The following is an 18,975-nucleotide window of genomic DNA, read 5'->3' as shown; positions in this document are numbered from 1 at the left end:
CAACAGCGAGCTCCAGATGAATTGCTCATGACTGCAATCTCACTACATCTGTGTGTTTCCTCTGGCACGGCGTCTTAATCAACAACTTTTGAAGTCAAAGGTTGCACAAGGCACCAAGCCTAAAGCTTAATTATAGTATAACTGTGTGTGCATGTGTGTGTGTGTGTGTCTCTCTCTCTCTCTCTCTCTCTCTCTCTCTCTCTCTCTCTCTCTCTCTCTCTCTCTCACTCACACACACACACACACACACACACACACACACACACACACACACACACACACACACACAAACACAGCTGTTTCAATACAACAATACTGGCAATACTGATCACTGAACCCTGATTGTTCTCCTATTCTCTCTCTCTCTCTCTCTCTCTCTCTCTCTCTCTCCCCCTCCCCCCCCCTTTTCATAACAATACAGATATATTTTAAGTTCAGCATTTACCAAAAAGGATGGATTATACAAACAAGCAGCAAAAGAAAGATCTTCCTAGAAAGCTTTGTGTACATTTCTCCATAGAGACCAATATGCTAATATTGTGATTAGTAGACATTTTCTTGATCAGATTATCATCATAACCTTAATATTTGCTTGGTTTGTACTCCAGTGATTAAGTTATGAAGGTGTTTCTGTCCTCAGTGGTGGTAAACCATACAGTATTTCTACAGTATTTAATATGATTGTTTTTATTATATTTGCTGGTATAGAAACACGATCAGTGATGGGTAGGTGTGAAGAGATTGATTCTTTTCCTTCACATCACATCACAGTTAGTTTGTCTCGTCTGGTTTTGAGACATTTCACCATATAAGAAAACCTTATTCCTTTTTTATGTGGGCTAGACTTAATACTTGTTCTACAGAGAACAGTATATTCTTATTACAATATACTCTTATACTTGTAACCTCATAGATGTTCTTCCCTTTATTTATGACTGGGAACGCATTAGCTGTATAGTGGCTAAGTGGTTAGTCTTTCCACCCTACAGTCCTGATTGTATAATGGACACAGGATAAAAACTTTTAGGAATCTCTCTCTATATATATATTCTCTCCATATGGGTTTCTGATGGATTTCTTCATCCTCACAAAAACATGATGAATAAGTGTGTGTCATAGACTGGTGTCTCATCCAGGGTGGAATTTTGCACACTCCCAGTATTCCCAGGATAGACTCTGAATCCTACGCCCCTTTACTGAAGTTGATGAATGATGACTGAATAATCTATAGAGCAAAATGAATAGGAAGGGAAATGTCTTCCTCATAACCTGTAGTGATGAAAAATAACAAGAGCAAAAAATAACAATAAAAGAAAATAACAAAAAAGAGAAAAAACAGTAGGTTTAAGGACTGAAAACGTGTATATAACATTCCGACAACGTTTCGTACATTTCATGTCTGGTACACTTCCACATCACATCCATGTCAGTTTAAACACACGTCACGTTAAAGGTATGTGACTGACTGAATCGCTTCAATTGCCATCTACAAACATTTTATTTATTTATATTTCTCAGATAGCTAGTTAGAATTTAGCTAAACTTATTTTTCCAAGGTAGCTCAATAATGTTAGGCAACTTTTCACTTAAGGTAAGATTAAAGTTAAAAGTAGCCAGCTAAGAGCGTTTTTGCTAGCTACTTAATGTTATGCTAAACACCAAATGCAAACCTGGCTAGATCTGGCTTTCTCTGATGAACAAATTCACTTTAATAGACTTTTTTTTAAAAAGATAATAATAGTAACAATAATAACCAAGAAAGCACTATATGCTACAAGCTTAACTGCTGTGCTTAGCTTACATTTCTGAGGTAAAAATATTAACAACAAACAACAACAGCTGTAGCATTTCATTGGCATCTGGAAGAGGTATCAAAACCTAAATTAATAGCTTGTTTTTTTGTACTTGGTATTAAGAAATCATATAAAAGAGAATGTGCTGAAAATTTATCGGTCCAATTGTGAGGAAGACAAACTGCAGCTTTGTTTCTCACAGTCTACCGGTCTTGATAATAATGAATTACAACAGAAAAGCTCAGCTGAGAGAGGAACAGGAAAAATGTCATGCTAGTACACATACACACACCCTGAAGGAAATAAATAATGATTGTGTAATCAGTAGTAAATATCAGGGGCGTATTGAGAGTTATCTGGGCTTCATCAACACACACACACACACACACACACACACACACACACACACACACACACACACACACACACACACACACACACACACACACACACACACACACACACACAGTACTGGAGACTTGCCCTGCTTTTGGACTTCAGAGCTTTATCTGCACTGTAAATGTGATTATTGACAAAGTGACCATGGAATAAATTAGCATTAATATCATTTCCACTAAAAAGTCACCTCAAATTTGATTTGATTCACTGTCATTTTGATGCCATGCTTTACTATTGACAGTCTTATTGTTGGAGAATCTCAACGAGATGCATTAATCATTACCGTGTCATAAATTTTAAGAGCTGATCATGTTCCATTAAGCAAATGCAGGTCATGGGACATCAGGGTTCCAAGAAAAACTATTGGGTTGCAAATTTATAGAAGCTGTAGGTGCTCCTTTTTGATGCAGGTGTCTTTTTTTTACCCATTTGTGGTTACTTTTAATGCTGTTCCTATTATTATTTATGTTAGACATTCCCTCTTCAGATTCTCTTCCATATATTCGTCTCTTGGTATGAATGAAATGAAAAAAACGTAGCGTGTCATGTTAATCAGCAGCCATGTGGAACGTTCTGAAAACTTCTACATCAAAGAAATGTCCTGCATATAGAACATATGATATCTCTCTCTCTCACACACACACATATACTAGAGCAGAAATAAAGCATCAGCTAAGGGAAAATAATTTTTTCTGTCTTATTTTTATTGGTCTGGATAGAAAAAAGTAGCTTCTGGTTCCATGATGGTTCATTAATCAGCTTGCTGTATTAATGACTTGGCTGATGTTTCTTGGCCCTGTGTCGCTCCCTGAAGTCTTTAAGTCAACTCCTGAGCTCTTGTAATGCACTTTGCGTTCCAGCGATAGTGTGTGTGTGTGTGTGTGTGTGTGTGTGTGTGTCTATGGACTGAGCGTAGCAAAAAAATAAAATAAAATAAAAACATCATCTCACCAGCTCGCTTTGCTTTGAGGCAGTTTAAAGTGCGTTTGGTTGTCACGGTGATTGAAATGTAGCTGCAGTGCACATGAAGATAAATGGCTCTGACTCACACTGTTATTCCTTCTCCACATCAGTCATCCCAAAAAAAAAAGCAGTGAGGTCATAGTTTAGGGGCGAGATGTTTTCAGCGCTCTGACTGGATCTGATGGATGTGTGCATACATGAGAGTGAGTTCATATCACATGAACATAAGGAACTGTACTGTAGGTTCATGAGGGTCTGACCCAGGGTGAGATTGTAGCTCGATCCCGTTTTCTTTTTATTATTCATTGAGCTTGAAGGTTGAATTTCACCTTAAGGTTCTGCTTTTCTCATAGCCTCGTTATTCCCCTTTTGCCATTAACAGATTTTTGGCCTGACCTCCCAAGACCAATTTTCCTCCAAACTTTTATTACCTTCTACGCTCTCATCTGTGTTCTTGGCCTGTACCGTCCTCTCCGCGAAACACAATACGACTCGAATTTGGCACAGGACATCCTTATGGGTTAGTGTGTCTGAAAATATAATCAAGTGCTTAGGAAATATTTTGATTCTAACTTTCTGAGAAAAATGACGATTAAATGGCCGTGCCATGTTTCTGAGTCGGTGGGACATCGTCACTCTGTTCCCCGCCAATCAGAAGCACTAGCCAATCAATGGTGTTTGTGAGAGTCAGCTTGAATTTGTCAACCCTGGTGAAAGATTGGAAATATGCCTATAGATGAACACAAGGTCACGGTTTCCACTTTATCGCTTGGTTCCAATAAGGACCGAGCATGGTGCAGTTTCCCACAGAGGTTCTGACCCTTACTCCAGAGACGAATGCAACTCCTTTGGCAACCTGGCGGTGTCCTAATTCCCTTACCACAGAAGAGCATGGACCTTTTTTTGAAGACATCCTGCAAAATAACTCAGAAATTGCTTGTACCTAGCATTAGTTAGCTACACATTTACAAACTGATCCTGGATGTTAAAGTACCTGTATGTTAATGGAACTTGAACCCCAAAAATTAGTCAAATGAAGAGCAATGTGACTTTTCTAATCTTTTTCCAGACAGATTGAACAATTTCATCTTTCACATTTTTTGAAATTCTTTACCATTACAGATTACAAAAATCCTCAAATCATCTTCAAGTGGCATCAAATCCAAAATAGATTCTGATTCACCATCATAGACCATCATTTATTATACTGTTCTGTTTTTTTTTTAATCCTGAGAAACTTCTTTTTTCGTGGCTCCCACTCTCTCTATATTTCTCTCTCTGTCTCTGCTTAAAAACTCTCAGTTCAGCTGGATATTTACACCACACCATTCAGACCGTTCACCATTCTCACACAGGCCGAGTAGAGCAGCGTAAACAGGTATTAAAGTATCAGATGCTGTTTGGGACAACGTATGGAGCTGCTGCTGCTTTGTGGTTGTACTGCACTGGGATTTAAGGGATTCTGTAACAAATAGTCCTGGGATCAGGACCTTTGTGCTGAAGTTGCACTGCGTTTTCTCAGAGCTCCTTAATGTTTGGCTTTTACATTGGAAAAGTTATGATGACATCATGGATAGTTCAAATCCACATGGCTTTTGTATCTGCTTGTAGTAGCACAGTGGGATTTAGCTCTCGCTTCCTCTGTTCTTCAGGTCAGCGGTGCAGGACCTTTAGTCTGTTCAGCTCACTTGCTTTCTCCGATATGCTGTAAATATTTCCGATTTTGGAAAATATCGTATAAAAATCTTTAAATGTTTACATCCATGTATTTTCTAGAAAAGCATGAGAGAATGAGGGAAAACAAGGACCAACTGTTCACATGGAATGATTTCCTGAATGTCACCTTAAACTGAGACTAACCAGGCAGCACAAAATGCAGCTAATTTTACCCTGGGTGTAATTACGGTCCTGGCTTTGACCCCTGCGCGGCTGCGTCTGAACATAATTACACGTTTTCAACGAGCCTAAATAACAGGCCTACAAAGGCCATGTCATGCTATCCAGAACACTATTGGTTTTGATTTTTATGAAGCATTCTTCCCTTTATTTTTTTCCTCCTGCCAGATTAGCGTGGTTCTCATAAACGACGCCACTGTAATAGTTCTTAATGTAGCTGGAGCTGAGATCCGCATGAAGTCCAAGTCTCTTCTTTGGCAAAATTTTTAATCAAATTTCGCAGGTTAATGCCTTCAAATATCTTTCCATCGCATCTTTCCTAATCCTGCCGTGCTTCTCAGAAGGAACGTCGTCAAAGCGCACTTCGAAAACTCACACTCCGCCAGAACTCCACATAACACACACCTGGGTCTGATCCAATCCGTTTAAGGCAGACGCCACAGGTCTTACGGGAACCAGAAAAGAAATGGAAAAGAAAAACCTGGTGATTGTTCATAAATCAGATCCACACGTGCACTCCACCCACCAGTGGAAAAAATATACAAAAAACAAAACAAAACAAAAAAAAGCCTTTCTTCTACATTTTCCATTGAATTTGTCTGGAATGTGAGCTTAGGTGGATGTTTAATTGTTGCACAATTTGTGCTCAAGTGCACTCTTGCTGGTGTGCATGAACTTCAACACACACACATTCGATGGGATAGACCTAACACATTAAATGGTTAATGGACTTTGTTACTTTCGTCTTCAGTAACTGTCTCCTGATAGCATGAACTTTCAAGGCAGGATTTCTTTTTTTTACCCCTCAGAGTTTTCCCATGCTTTCCTTCCCTGGCATGGGAAAGCATATATATCCCAAAGACCATCGACTAGTATATCCAAGCAGTAGCTAAGTGCATCATCACCCTCAGATCTACCAGACTACCAAAATCCAAAAAGGATCCGGTAGAAATCAAATCCTCAAATTTTACCAACAATTAAAAAGTTGTATCTAAATTTTTTTTGGTGCATATTCAATATTTGCAATATCGTCATCAGCAGTAACCCTTCTCAGACATGCTAAGAACTCTCTGAGATGTTCCTCAGCTCAATCCACATGACAGCAAACAGTTCTAAATCAGCTCATATACCTCCAGCACATGCTAACGGTTCACCGCAGCGCTCACTTACATGTATATATCATAGCCTCTGGCACGAAGCCTTAGATCAGATCCCTGTGTGCTATGATGTCATCCCTCATGGACCTTGTATGGGCTCTGATCTATAAACAGCAAGTCTGACGTTAGAGGTCTCTGTAATCAGATGCTGAACCGAGGTCAATTCTGCGAAATGGGCGACATCCTCCTGACCTCTGACCTCTGACTCGGCTTGGTGGCCCCCTGCAACCCGCATGTGGCAGCGATCAGAGCCAATCAGACTTCAGGAACTGAGACGGGGAGTAAGGTAATGGAAACCAGATTGAGAACACACACACACACACAAACCAGACTCATGGGCATAAACCTAACTCACTATATGACACTTTAAGCACCTGATGAATGTGAAGATTCTTGGTGTAACTGCGTGTAGTCTCTAGAGGTTTTGGCTTCACAGTCATTTTAAAAGAAGTGTATCACATCCTCACATTTCTAATCTTATCTCTCTATCTCTCTCTCCCTCTTTCTCTCTCTCTCCACTTCTCTCTCCCTCTCTCTCTCTCTCCCTCCCTCCCTCTCTCCCTCTCTCTCTCTCTCTCCCTCCCTCTCTCTCTCTCTCTCTCTCTCTCTCACACACACTAAAAAATACTTATAGAAACATACTTTAGTGTCTGTAAGTTTTCTACCAAGGCACATTTATCTATCTATCTATCTATCTATCTATCTATCTATCTATCTATCTATCTATCTATCTATCTATCTATCTATCTATCTATCTATTTATTTATTGATTTTTTATTTATTACCAACCAACATCCTTTTTGGATGTTACTCAACATTAAAAGAAACCGTGAATGATAACAAGTACGGTTATTCTTTAATTTAAAAACTTATTTTTTTACTTATTATTTAAAGGAATTTCACAGCCCTAGTGAAATATGTCTAATGTGTCTAAAGCACACAGCAATTTCCTGAAATTGGCTGGTGCACACACACACACACACACACACACACACACACACACACACACACACACACACACACACACAGTAGGCTGAAGAAACAGCAGACACTAATGAAACTGAATAAACCAACCCAGAGTCAAACAAAGCACAGTCACAATAGCACAGTGTGCAAACACTCTTTCAACTCCTTCAACACACACACACACACACACACACACACACACACACACACACACACACACACACACACACACACACACACACACACACACACACACACACACACACACACACCCCATTTACCCCACTGCAATAATGGCCTTTAGTTAACACACACTGCAACAGCTGTCTAATCAAAGAGGCCTCTCAGAGCTTTAATGAGGTTTTCCATTAAACTTGACTTTAATTAAAGGTCAAAGGGCACAGGGCGGCTCTTAAGCACAAAATGTATGAGACAAATCGTTTTCTATTTCCTCAAATCACTTTAGCCACCTGGCAATCACTCTGGATTAAAGGAAAACAGTTGAGACACACATGGAGTTGATGAGCTTCAACATGATTGGTTGTTTGACAACATGTTTGACAAGCCACGCCCCCATATCAGGGTCAAGCTTTAGATCTGGTTATCATTACATTCTGACCAGTATAGACTCCGTATATTTCACACACAGCACACACCCTTAATTCACACATGCTGCAAAGGCCGTATTCCTTACCAGGGACAGTCGTTAAACTCACCACACACACTTTTATTGCATCCAACCAGAAACCAGGCTCATCAGGAAACTGGGCCACACTTATTACAGCCTCACAAATCAGGTCATACAGACGCCTAGAGCGCCGCAGCCCACAGAATAGGCCGAGAGACACGAGGCTCGGGCTGACCTCTTTGCTGCAGTGGAAACACAAAGTGACTGGAGATGGAAAGCAATGAGAAATACTCTGGGAAAGTCCTGAATCCGATTTTAGTAAAACAGCACCTCCTCAGACCTCAGCAGACTGGAAAGCCCCTGGTTTGAGCCCACAGTCTGTGATGAACTCAGATGGTCTCAGAGGGATGACAGGAGAAGAGACATTGGGTCTCGGTTATCAAACTGGATTTAAATGCATTTAATCGTCAATCATTTGTTCTTAAAAATCCAGCTATAAGCGTGAAACATCAGTAAGAATGAAAACCCGAAAACGTTTGTAAATTGAGCAAGAATGTTTAATTATGCCTAGCTTTCAAACATTTGCAAGCACTTACACACAGCTTTAGTAAATGGCTGATAAATGTGGCCTGGAGAAAGCACAAAATGTGTATTTATGTAGTTTATTTTTTATTTTTTTTAAGGTTTAGGGCCGGGGTTGGTTTAGCAGTGATGACCAAACCTCAATAGTTAAGCCTCACTTGCTAGCATTCTCGCAAATTTGGTGTGAGACCGAGATCCATGTAGCACCATGTTCCTGCAAAAACGTTGTCTCATTTCACTATGTACTGCTTCGGTTATATATAGTTGAAATAACAATAAAAGCTTCTTGACTTGACTTGGCCCAGCAAAAACAAAAAACTGCAAATTTGTAAGAACGTCATGTATGAGACAACAAAGTCCAGGTTTATCTGTGGTCGATTCGTTTCCTTCTTGTTAAATTCAGTAAAAATGTTCTTGAATATCAGACTTCAAGTTCAACATAGTTTTTTAAAAACGTCACCAGTTCTATCCTGGTCAGCGCTGGACAATTTTGAACTATTTGCACAAAAAAACAATAAAATTGCCTGAACCATCTATACACAGTAAACCTAACAATATTAATGTCTTTTCTTGTATAAGGTGTGTGCAAATCAAACTAAGGCGTTTCTAGTGTCCTCTGGTGTCTATATTAGCCTAGCACACAATTTCCCTAATGAAGAAGGTCTTGGAGCTTCTACTTTGGTTAACCAAATCTGTTCTGCTCCCTTGTGACATTAAAACAAGTTGTTCTCTTATTATAAGACGACTGACATGTTCAACATATGTTGAACATATCTAACTAAGTAACTAACTAATGTTTCCAGAATGTTCTGTGAACATTAGCATCACTGCACTATGACAGAATGTGTGTGTGTGCCCCAAATTAGTGCACTATTTAAAATGTATATATACATTTATATATACATTTACATATACATATATATTTTAAGTATATATATATGTATATGTAAATGTATACATACTTAAAATATACGCCTACACGTTATTTTGTTCTCAGAATGTCTATTTATATCTTTAAGTCAGGGGACGTGTTTTCAAATCGTATCCTTGTTTACTCAAACACAAGTACGACCTCAGTGCGCGCGCGCACTACCATCTTGTGGAGTTATGGATATCTACACTTAGATGTCGCCTTGTGGTTCTAAAAATGCGTCAAAACTGCCGCCATCTTGGAACAGGGGTCTTGTACTTCGAATTCATGGACGATGCCGGACTTCTGTGTTGCGTTTGTATGTTCAAACGAACGAAATCTAAAAACCAGGGAGCAAGGGATTACATTTCACAGGTTAGAATGTGTTTTATGATATTGAATGTAAAAATGAAGACCCAACTTTATGTATGTTCTGTAAGATTCCCTTATCTGTCAAACACATTTTATTAGATTGTCCTGGACTTAACACCAGCAGAATGCTCTTTTATCAAGTTACTTCACTTAAGGACATATTTAATGACATTATGCCTGGAAAGGTTTTGGATTGTATATTAATTTTAAAAAATGCTGTGTGTATTTGTTTTGCTTTTATTGTATTTATATGATTGTATTTATTTATATGATGTGTTTTTGTAATTGATTTTTTGCCATGAAAATAGCTTTGATTGCTGACATAAATAAATAAAATAATCTGAATCTGATTCCCTACAGAGACGTCAGCATTATATTTTGAAAAAGTAGATTATCTTAATATCAAAACCTTACATTTTCTCTGGACTCAATGATAAATACATGTCTGACCTTTGGAACGAACAAAAAAATAGAAAACCGCATTCATGACGATTTATGGTGATTTTATTTCCCGTTAGACCTTTGCCTACATTGACGCTGATGCATTAAAGAGGAGGGGGTCCCCTGTACCAAGATGGCGGCTCTATTGACGCATTCGTTCCAGTGAAGTGCCGTAGCCAAGGATTGGATTTACAACCCAAAGCAACTGGCTCTTCTGACGCATGCGCAGAGACGAGCCGGCGATGAAAAAAAATGGCCGCCTCCACAGTGTGCCGTTCGGTGCGTTGTGTTTCTAATGCTTTACCTCGGCTCACCACGTCTTGGGCACCTGTCAGCTCCTGTACATATGAAAACATCTCCGGTCCGACTTTAACGTGGAGTCGTTTTTATATTTCTGGACCGGATTGGAGTCGCAGGAGAGACGAAAACGGTGTGACATTGAGTCGGTGTGCAGGTACGGCGTTAACCCCGGCTGTGTCCCAATTGCATTCAAACTTACTTTGTAGGTACACTTCCTGTTCATGGACGCAACAGCGTCTCGCGCACTATCCCAGTACACTAGTTTGTGAAATCGGAGCAATTTGGGATTGAAACATTTTTAACTTCATGCAGCTGTCAAACTAGTCGTGTTTTATTTGGACGTTTCCGAAGTCATGAAGTTGTTAATCGAAAGAAAATGTATTTTTTAAATGCTTTTACGAATGAACATTTCTCTGAACTTCTCTCTCGTCTATTCTGGAAAGCTGAGATGGTGTAAAGGTGCTTAAGGGATTGCAAACACAAGGCTAGTGACACTAACTGGGCTGTGGGTTAAATGCCTATTAATACACATGATCACATCATTTAACTTCACATTTGGTCCTTTTACAGCATGAAACTTGGACTTAAATGTGCACCGTGTGGTTTACAAGGTATATTTAAGTGATTCATATGTAAGTCACATAATCCAGTCTTCTGGATTCTTTATACCAAAGTGCTGATAGATCGGAGGGATCGAGAATATGCTGCACATCTGGATCCTGATATTATTTTGGCCACAGATGTGGAAATTCAAGGGTGTGGATACTGATGCTATCTAATGCGTGTTGTAATAATGCAATAAAAATATCAGATTCTACTTGTTGCTTATTTACGTTCTTGATTTGTGTGATGCAGGCCTCCATGTTTCCAGCTCACATGCCTTCCACAGCAGCTCCGTGTGTCACCATCAGCAGGATTTCTACAGCATTCTGGGAATCCCGCGAACCGCTACGCAGAAAGAGATCAAAAAAGCCTACTATCAGGTCAGCAAAATGTAACGCTGTTCTAACACCCGGAAAGATGAACTACCGAATTTTTGTTGGAAAAGCTATAAAACGAAGGAGAAAAGACGTGGTGTTATGAAAGAAGCATCGTGATGCATTTCCCTTCTGAGAACAGTACAGTCAGTATGGTCAGTGTTATAGGTTTAACCGACGACCGTGTCTGTATGTTACGTGTGTCATAAAGCATATATGACTATGTAATGTATCAGCGTAGAGTGATGTCCCGAGTGGGAATTCTAATCTTTTGGCTTATTCTGGAAATTCTGAAGCCGGGAACATTTATCATATTATTCCAACACTGTAGCTGCATGATTTACCCAACAATGAGTTAATGAGTTGTTTTTCCTGCAGCTGGCAAAGAAATACCATCCGGATACAAGCCCAGATGACCCGCAAGCTAAAGAGAAGTTCTCCAAGCTGGCAGAAGCGTATGAGGTCAGGTTAAAGGAGGAAAAAACAAAATCTAAATCTATCTTTTATAAACATTGCTTATCATAATTAAAACTGCTGCTTTATTGTTTGTGTGTTTGTGTGTGAGAGCAGGTTCTGAGTGACGAAGTAAAAAGAAAGCAGTATGACACGTACGGTTCTGCGGGGCCGAGCGCAAGTGGGGCGGGGCAGCAGTACTGGCGTAGCGGAACCACCGTAGACCCAGAGGAACTGTTTAGGAAGATCTTTGGGGAATTTTCCGGAGCACAAGGGTTTGGAGACTTCAGCTCCGTTTTCGAACAGCCGCATGAGGTAGCTGCGGTGCCGGAAACTTCACGACTGCATGCGTCTAATTTCTCTAATTTAACCAGATTCTTATTTTTTTTAAAGGAACAAGGAATACTGAAGTTTGTAGGAAACCGTATTCCCATTGTGAGAAATGATTGGTGAAGAGAGTGTGTGTGTGTGTGTGTGTGTGTGTGTGTGTGTGTGTGTGTGTGTAGTACATCATGGAGCTGACGTTCTCCCAAGCAGCCAAAGGAGTTAACAAGGAGATCACGGTGAACATAGAGGACGACTGTCCACGTTGCCATGGTAAAGGTCACGAGCCGGGCACCAAAGTCACACACTGCCACTACTGTAACGGTACCGGCATGGTGAGAGCACTATAGCAACAGTCTCCATGGAGACCTTGGAGTAGAATATATTTAGATAATCTTGACATGGCTTAATACTCTGTGTGTGTGTGTGTGTGTGTGTGTGTGTGTGTGTGTGTATAGGAGTCGGTGAACACAGGCATGTTTATGATGCGTTCCATGTGTCGGCGCTGCGGTGGACGGGGCTCCATCATCATCACTCCCTGTGTTATGTGCAGAGGAATCGGACAAACCAAACAGAAAAAAAGCCTTGTGGTCCCTGTGCCTGCAGGTCTGTCTACTTCCTAATGACTCGTATGTTTTTAATACATTTCAGTACTTTGGTTAAACGGTAGCTCGGTAGTCGAAGGTTGTGAGTTCATATCACACTATCACCAAGTTGCCACTGCTGGGCCCTTGAGCAAGGCCCTTAACCCTCAGCTGCTTAGCTGTATTGATACGTCGTCTGACAAATGCTGTGTGTGTGTGTGTGTGTGTGTGTGTTTTTAGGAGTGGAGGACGGCCAGACAGTGAAGATGTCAGTAGGAAACAAGCAGGTCTACATCACATTCAGAGTGAGTTTCCTGTCAGCACGGCTTCTAACCATTTAACCGCCGTAGTCTATTATTTCTCACTCTGTAAGAAACTTACACTGGTGCAATATCTGTTGCGTCTCAGGTCGAGAGGAGTCCGTTGTTTCGGCGCAATGGGTCCGACATTCACTCTGACGTGATGATCTCAGTAGCTCAGGCCATTCTGGGAGGAACAGCTCGAGCTCAGGGTCTCTACGGGATGGTCGACATCGCGGTGAGGCGTGTTCACTCTCAGCACACACCTTATTCTAGCAGCTTCTGCTTATAAAGCTGTGCTATAACACACAACTGGCTGGATTGTTTAACTTTCTTTACTGGTCTGTGAGCAGTGACATATACACAGCCAGTAGAGGGCACTATTTATTTGTTTGTTTGTTTGTTTGTTTGTTTAAAAGCCAGCTAAGAGTCTAGTACAGGCAAAATGAATAAATATGATAAACATATTTACTTTTATCCAAAGCTTTGGAAGAGCTGGTATTCATAAAAGTACCGAAGGAGGTCTTTTATTTTTTCCTGCATTGAGGATCGCACCTTTTTTTAACCCCTCAGATTCCTCCTGGGATTCAGACGGACCAGAAGATCCGTCTGGGCGGTAAAGGAATCGCCCGTGTGAGCGGCTATGGCTACGGAGACCACTACGTTCACATCAAGATCAAAGTGCCCAAGTAAGAGACTTTTACACACGTACACACACATACACACATTAGAGAATATATGAAAGAAGTATGAATATATACTAGGTTTTTTTTGGAAGGAAGCTGACACAGAGACAGCGGGATCTGATCCTTGGTTATGCCGAGGAGGAGACGGATGTAGAGGGGTCTGTGAACGGAGTGAGTCGATCAGCACCAGGTACAGTGCGCACACACACATACACACACACAAAACTCTCTTTACGTTAAACTTTCAATGCACACAGTGTTCCCTTTTCAAGCTACATCCATTTCTTCAGTGATGTTACACAGAGGCCAAGATGGACAAGTGTGTGTGTGTGTGTGTGTGTGTGTGTTTGCCCGTGTGTACCCGTGTAGCAAGCTCTCAGCATGCAAAGAAGGAATCCGGAGCGGACCAGAGTCGTGACGAGGAGCAGCCGGAGGAGAAAGAGGAAGGCGGATTTTTCTCCAGACTCAAAAAGATGTTCTCCTGAAGGGTGCAGCAGGCACGGAATCCGCAGGCATTACTTCAGTATGATCATCACATTATTGCGTCTAGGTGAGAGGACTTTGGGCTGCAGAAGAGTTCGGATTCGCAGAAGCTCTCCACAGGCAGTCAGACAGACAGACTGACAGAGAAACAGAGAGAGAGAGAATTCTATGTAATGAAATATGAACTCTGTGAAGGTACAAAATAATGGTTTATTATCATAAACACACTATTTGTTCATGTAAACCCTTAATGCTGGTTAATGTGTATTTTTTTAATATATAGAAGAATGAAGTGATAACAGGAAGCAGGTTATTTTTGGATGTTTCACAAAATTAAACGTGACTCTAAAGAAAAACGTGTCATTTTTTTTTTTTAATAATCCCCCTTTAGACAGAAGGCTGTGTCTCAAATCATGTCTACTATCCAGACACCTGTTACAATATATATATATATATAATTAGTTTATACCAAGAAAAGCTGTTTTGTTTGTTTAAATAAAATGCTTCTTGTAAACTGCAGTAACTGCAGTAATAATAATGATGGTAATACTCAACAGATGTGTTAATTTCACTGATTTGCGGCATTTGTAAGGTTTTAAGCGCCGCCCACTTCTGAAAAAAACTACACGGTATTTAAAAAAAAAAAAAATCCCTTAAAATAAAACGTAAGCATCGATCAAATCAAACCTTAAAATGTTCAATGCTGTGTTTAATTAAAAGAAGTGCTTTATAGAATAACTTCCCCAAAATAATGATTATTCTTAAATTTACATTAGATTTTTTTTTCTTTAAGATTTGGGTTTCTTTTTGGGGTTGGATATTTTTGAAACCTCAAAAAAATAAATAAATAAATAAATAAAATAAAACCCTATCAGGAATTTACTGGAAGCAATTAACATTTTTTTTAATGTGGCAAAAGAAATCACTCCACCAGAATGTGTGGTGTCCAGTGTTTGTTTTTATTATTAATATTTTTAGCTTCTGGAGTAATGGAAGTGCACCTCACCCAAAATAATTTCGACACACACTACCGTCACACACAGCCTCAAACCACATCCTACACTTCAGTAGCGAGCGTGTCGGGATGAGGCCTGCCTGGATGTTTTCACTCGGCTCGTGCTTCCAAGCTTTAATTTCCAAGGTTTACGGATCCAAATATACTGTATGTCCAGGTAACACAAATATAACTGACAGTACGACACTGATCGAAAGAGGTTTAAGGATTCTGAGGTGAAAATATAAGCACTAAATGTGTAGAGGAGCTCGAATGTTCACGTCTGCAGCTAATCTGTACAAACCTGACCAAAGCACAAAACATAGATTGATATATTATGGAGAAATTCCAAGATAAACTTCACATTTAGATAAACAATATACCGTAGATTTCATCTATTTATAGTCACGAATGTCCACGAAACAACTTCCACTAAAGTTCCAAAAGCTAATGAATGTCATGTCTAGTCATGTTGACACTGACACTGGAGACTCCTTTAAATGAGGTTCTCTTGCAACCGCCACTTTATTGATAGCGGTTTTATTTTCTTTGTTAATGAACAAAAAGTCCGCCCATCATTAGGTGTGTATTATGTTTAAGTCGTTTCTATAGAAATAACGAAGTATTTGAGCAAAACCCATTAGTATTTAATACAAGGCTCTGAAAACGCTTTGCATACAGACTTACAGTCAGAGCTGCAGTCAGAGAAAATTAATCAACACCTTCAGAATGATCAGAAACTGTTCTATACTAAAATGTGTGTGTATATATATATATATAAATATATATATATATATATATATATATATATATATATATATATATATATATATATAGAAGCGCTCTGTGTAATATGGCCGAGCATTTGTGTGTCTCTTACCTGAGGAAGACGTGACATCAGGATGCACTATGGGATGAGGGCGAGTCAGTGGAGGCAATAATGAGGCCCCACATGCTAACGTCTCAGTGCCAGATACCACAGCATACCTTCAGAGGTCCTGTTGAGTCCAGGCCTTGACGAATCAGAGCTGTTTTAAGGACCTATAGAATAATTTTTCATCGCGTAATAAAGTCATAAAATATAAGAGCCAATCAGATTCAATATGAAAATGTATGTGAAAAGGTTCTGTTTACTGGGAAAGGGGGTGTGGCTTGTGTGGGATAGAATTTGCATAATAGATTTTTTTTAATGAAGGTGAAAGTGTAGCCGTTTATTACGTGTTGTTTTTGTTAAGATGTATTTTTTTAAATAAGAAATTTGTATTGTATTCTATATGTAACTGTATTCCAAACTAAATTTCCAACCCAATGGATACTTGTGCCGTATCACTTAAAATATTTGATCTACTGGATGTGTGGAGGAGAAAAACACACGTATGGAGTGTTCAGTGGTCACTAGAAAGAAAAAATAGCCTGCTTCCACTGATGTTTTAGTATTCCTCGGAATAGCTCTCAGGATCGGAAAAGAAAGCTGCTCCACCTTCATCTTGATTGGAACGTACTCTCTTTCCACAGCGCTTGATTACACATTCTGTGCTTTTTAATTTTCATCTTCAGATGTTCAGTCTTTTATTTTTTTTATTCTAAAAGAAATACACGGGCTAAAGTTTTTTTTTTTAAAAAAAGTGGTCAGATTTGGTTGACCAGTGAGGATGAATAAAATAAAACAGTCTCTACTTACCGCCTGTGTGGACTTGCTGCCCCCATGTCTCTGTGGGTTCTCTGTGGGTTCTCCGGTTTCCGCCCATGATGTTCTGCTGTAAAATATACTGGGTGTCTGTACAAAATAAATATATTCAGTGACTCTAAGTTCTGATTGAGCATCTTTGTCTACATCACTATGCATGCCTGAGTGTGAAAAAGGACAATATTAGGACAATATTATTGCTATACACATGCAATTTCTTTAAGAAAAGCTCCACTAGGGGGAGTCCTTGCTCCGCGCGTGCGTGCGTGCGTGCGTGCGTGTGTGTGTGTGTGTGTGTGTGTGTGTGTGTGTGTGTGTGTGTGTGTGTGTGTGTGTGTGTGTGTGTGTGTGTGTGTGTGTGTGTGGGAGGGAGAGAGAGAGAGAGAGAGAATTTATATGGCAAAGCAAAATCTCTCACAATGTGTCTTAGTTAATCTCGACTCAGTTTCCGGGATTCCGGATCTTTCCAATGAGTCAGAGCATTTGACTCAGCTCATCAACAGCACTCATTAAGAAAATTGTTAAAAACCGCTTTCCATGGAAGCGTTTAAGCGTTTACTGAACAAGAATGAATGAATAATTGAGTGGCTAAACATAAACAAATAAATAGATAGTTTGGGGAAAAACCGGAGTCGTGAGTCGGTTCTTAGGTGTCTCAGAATAAAAGCCCTCTCAAAGAGTCGACTCGTTTGCAAAATGACTCATGACTAGTTTACACCGTTATTCCGCTTCTGATTCTCAGTGACATTGTGTTATTTATTGTGGTATCATACAGTAAATGTTTTTTATATTCTTGAAACACTCAAAAATATAAAACGCACCTAACTATCTTCAATATTGTTTAAATAGGAATATTATGGTGTCTTACATCAAGCATCAAAGAGTCAAAGAGCATGTCTCTAAGGTGTGTGAGAGAGAGAGAGAGAGAGAGAGAGAGAGAGAGAGAGAGAGAGAGAGAGAGATCTAGTTAAATGCAAGATTTTCCCCCACCATTACCTCGCTGCTTTGTATTAAGCGAACAGCGTTGTAGTTATGTGGATTTGCTAAATTTTTCCTTTTACAAACCAACACTACATAAAATAAAAATAAATCGAAGCTTTCGTTTGCTCAGGCTAAAAACAACTATCAATTCAGGTTTTCACGCCTTAGGGTTCTGTACTTTATATAGCCAGAAAGCTAAAGGGTCAAAGGTTTCATTTTCTGAGAGACAGAAAAGTTCCTCAAAGCTCCTTTTCATGGTTCGGGCTAAACCTGGCTTGCCTCGTCTGGTTTTTATAGCTGTGAGGTTATGGGACATCAAATAAGAGCTCTTGTGTATAAACCCATACTGAGCTTGTCTCCAAAACAGTAGGTGTGTAGCGCCTGTGTCTCATCTGAAGCTGTCTATTTTTACCTGGCTGAGAGCCAGGCGCAGACCAGCTTAGCACTGAGGCTAACCAGGCATCTGAGAGAGAGAGAGAGAGAGAGAGAGAGAGAGAGAGAGAGAGAGAGAGAGAGAGACAGAGAGAGCGAGAGAGAGAGAGAAGGAAAAATGTCTCAATGAAGGAAAAGTTTCTCTCTGAATGACTTTTGATCTAGACGACAGTCTATAGTGTAGTGTTTTATAGTGTTATATAAAATGTATACACACCATTTTACACTGTACAGTAATTATGTCTTTTTTGTAGGCCATATGTTTTTTTTTTTTCTGGCTGAAATGCTATCAGTGGGAAATCATGAGGTTTTGATGCTGTTTTGAACATAAAAGACCACAAAATTCTGAGCCAGATGTGTATCCTGTTCACATTCCTGGAAGTCCCCTATTTTATCCCCCCCCCCCCCTTTGTTAGTTACCCCGGTTAGTTTGTGGTCAAATTAGACATAATTCTTCACTCTGATTGATTCTTTTTCCATAACATCACCTCTAAAATAGTTCTGGTTTGAAGGTTTAAATGAAGTGTTCTTTCACATACATTATTGTTGCTATAGTATACAACTGACACAGGGACCTGTGTTTTTGCTGCAGATTTTGAGCCACCGGTATCGGCTCTTTGTAAAAGGCAGACTAAAGTAAATCCCTCCGATTTCTGCAACGGGAAAGT

At 39.7% G+C, this 18,975-nt stretch overlaps 1 protein-coding gene and 1 long non-coding RNA gene across 4 annotated transcripts; one reads left to right on the top strand and one right to left on the bottom strand.

Annotated features, from left to right (window-relative positions):
• Positions 1-9,522: 9,522 nt before the first annotated feature.
• On the top strand, positions 9,523-14,570 carry dnaja3b (DnaJ heat shock protein family (Hsp40) member A3b). 3 transcript variants are annotated; one of them, XR_007140401.1, is made up of 12 exons: positions 9,523-9,669; positions 10,185-10,609; positions 11,263-11,390; positions 11,763-11,846; positions 11,955-12,152; positions 12,344-12,496; positions 12,620-12,767; positions 12,986-13,050; positions 13,154-13,282; positions 13,618-13,733; positions 13,809-13,920; positions 14,100-14,196. XR_007140401.1 is itself a non-coding variant. In XM_027168577.2 (12 exons), exons 2-12 carry the CDS (start codon positions 10,360-10,362, stop codon positions 14,213-14,215), a joined length of 1,485 nt encoding a protein of 494 aa, XP_027024378.2. In that variant the 5' UTR covers positions 9,525-9,669; positions 10,185-10,359; the 3' UTR covers positions 14,216-14,570. The 3 variants fall into 3 exon arrangements, 2 of the variants coding, with proteins under 2 accessions (XP_027024378.2, XP_027024380.1); XM_027168577.2 differs by having other exon boundaries at positions 9,525-9,669; positions 13,823-13,920; positions 14,100-14,570; XM_027168579.2 differs by having other exon boundaries at positions 9,527-9,669; positions 10,185-10,561; positions 13,823-13,920; positions 14,100-14,570.
• LOC113657086 lies at positions 13,416-17,156 on the bottom strand. Its single transcript, XR_003444069.2, has 3 exons — positions 16,889-17,156; positions 16,088-16,248; positions 13,416-14,350 (listed from the first exon to the last, which is right to left on the bottom strand). It is a non-coding gene; the product is annotated as an uncharacterized LOC113657086 (long non-coding RNA).
• Between the last annotated feature and the right edge of the window lie 1,819 nt (positions 17,157-18,975).

This window comes from Tachysurus fulvidraco, chromosome 1 (assembly GCF_022655615.1).
Source record: "Tachysurus fulvidraco isolate hzauxx_2018 chromosome 1, HZAU_PFXX_2.0, whole genome shotgun sequence".
Lineage (NCBI taxonomy): Eukaryota > Metazoa > Chordata > Actinopteri > Siluriformes > Bagridae > Tachysurus > Tachysurus fulvidraco.
The sequence above is the reverse complement of the archived record's forward strand: the minus strand, read 5'-3'. Positions and strand labels throughout refer to the sequence as shown.

Bases quoted from the DNA above. Each gene is read 5' to 3' on its own strand.
- dnaja3b (XM_027168577.2), top strand. From the start codon at position 10,360: ATGGCCGCCTCCACAGTGTGCCGTTCGGTGCGTTGTGTTTCTAATGCT. The intron at 12,768-12,985 runs GTCTGTCTACTT...GTGTGTTTTTAG, and splicing joins TGTGGTCCCTGTGCCTGCAG to GAGTGGAGGACGGCCAGACA. The intron at 13,734-13,822 runs GTAAGAGACTTT...TTTTTTTGGAAG, and splicing joins ATCAAGATCAAAGTGCCCAA to GAAGCTGACACAGAGACAGC.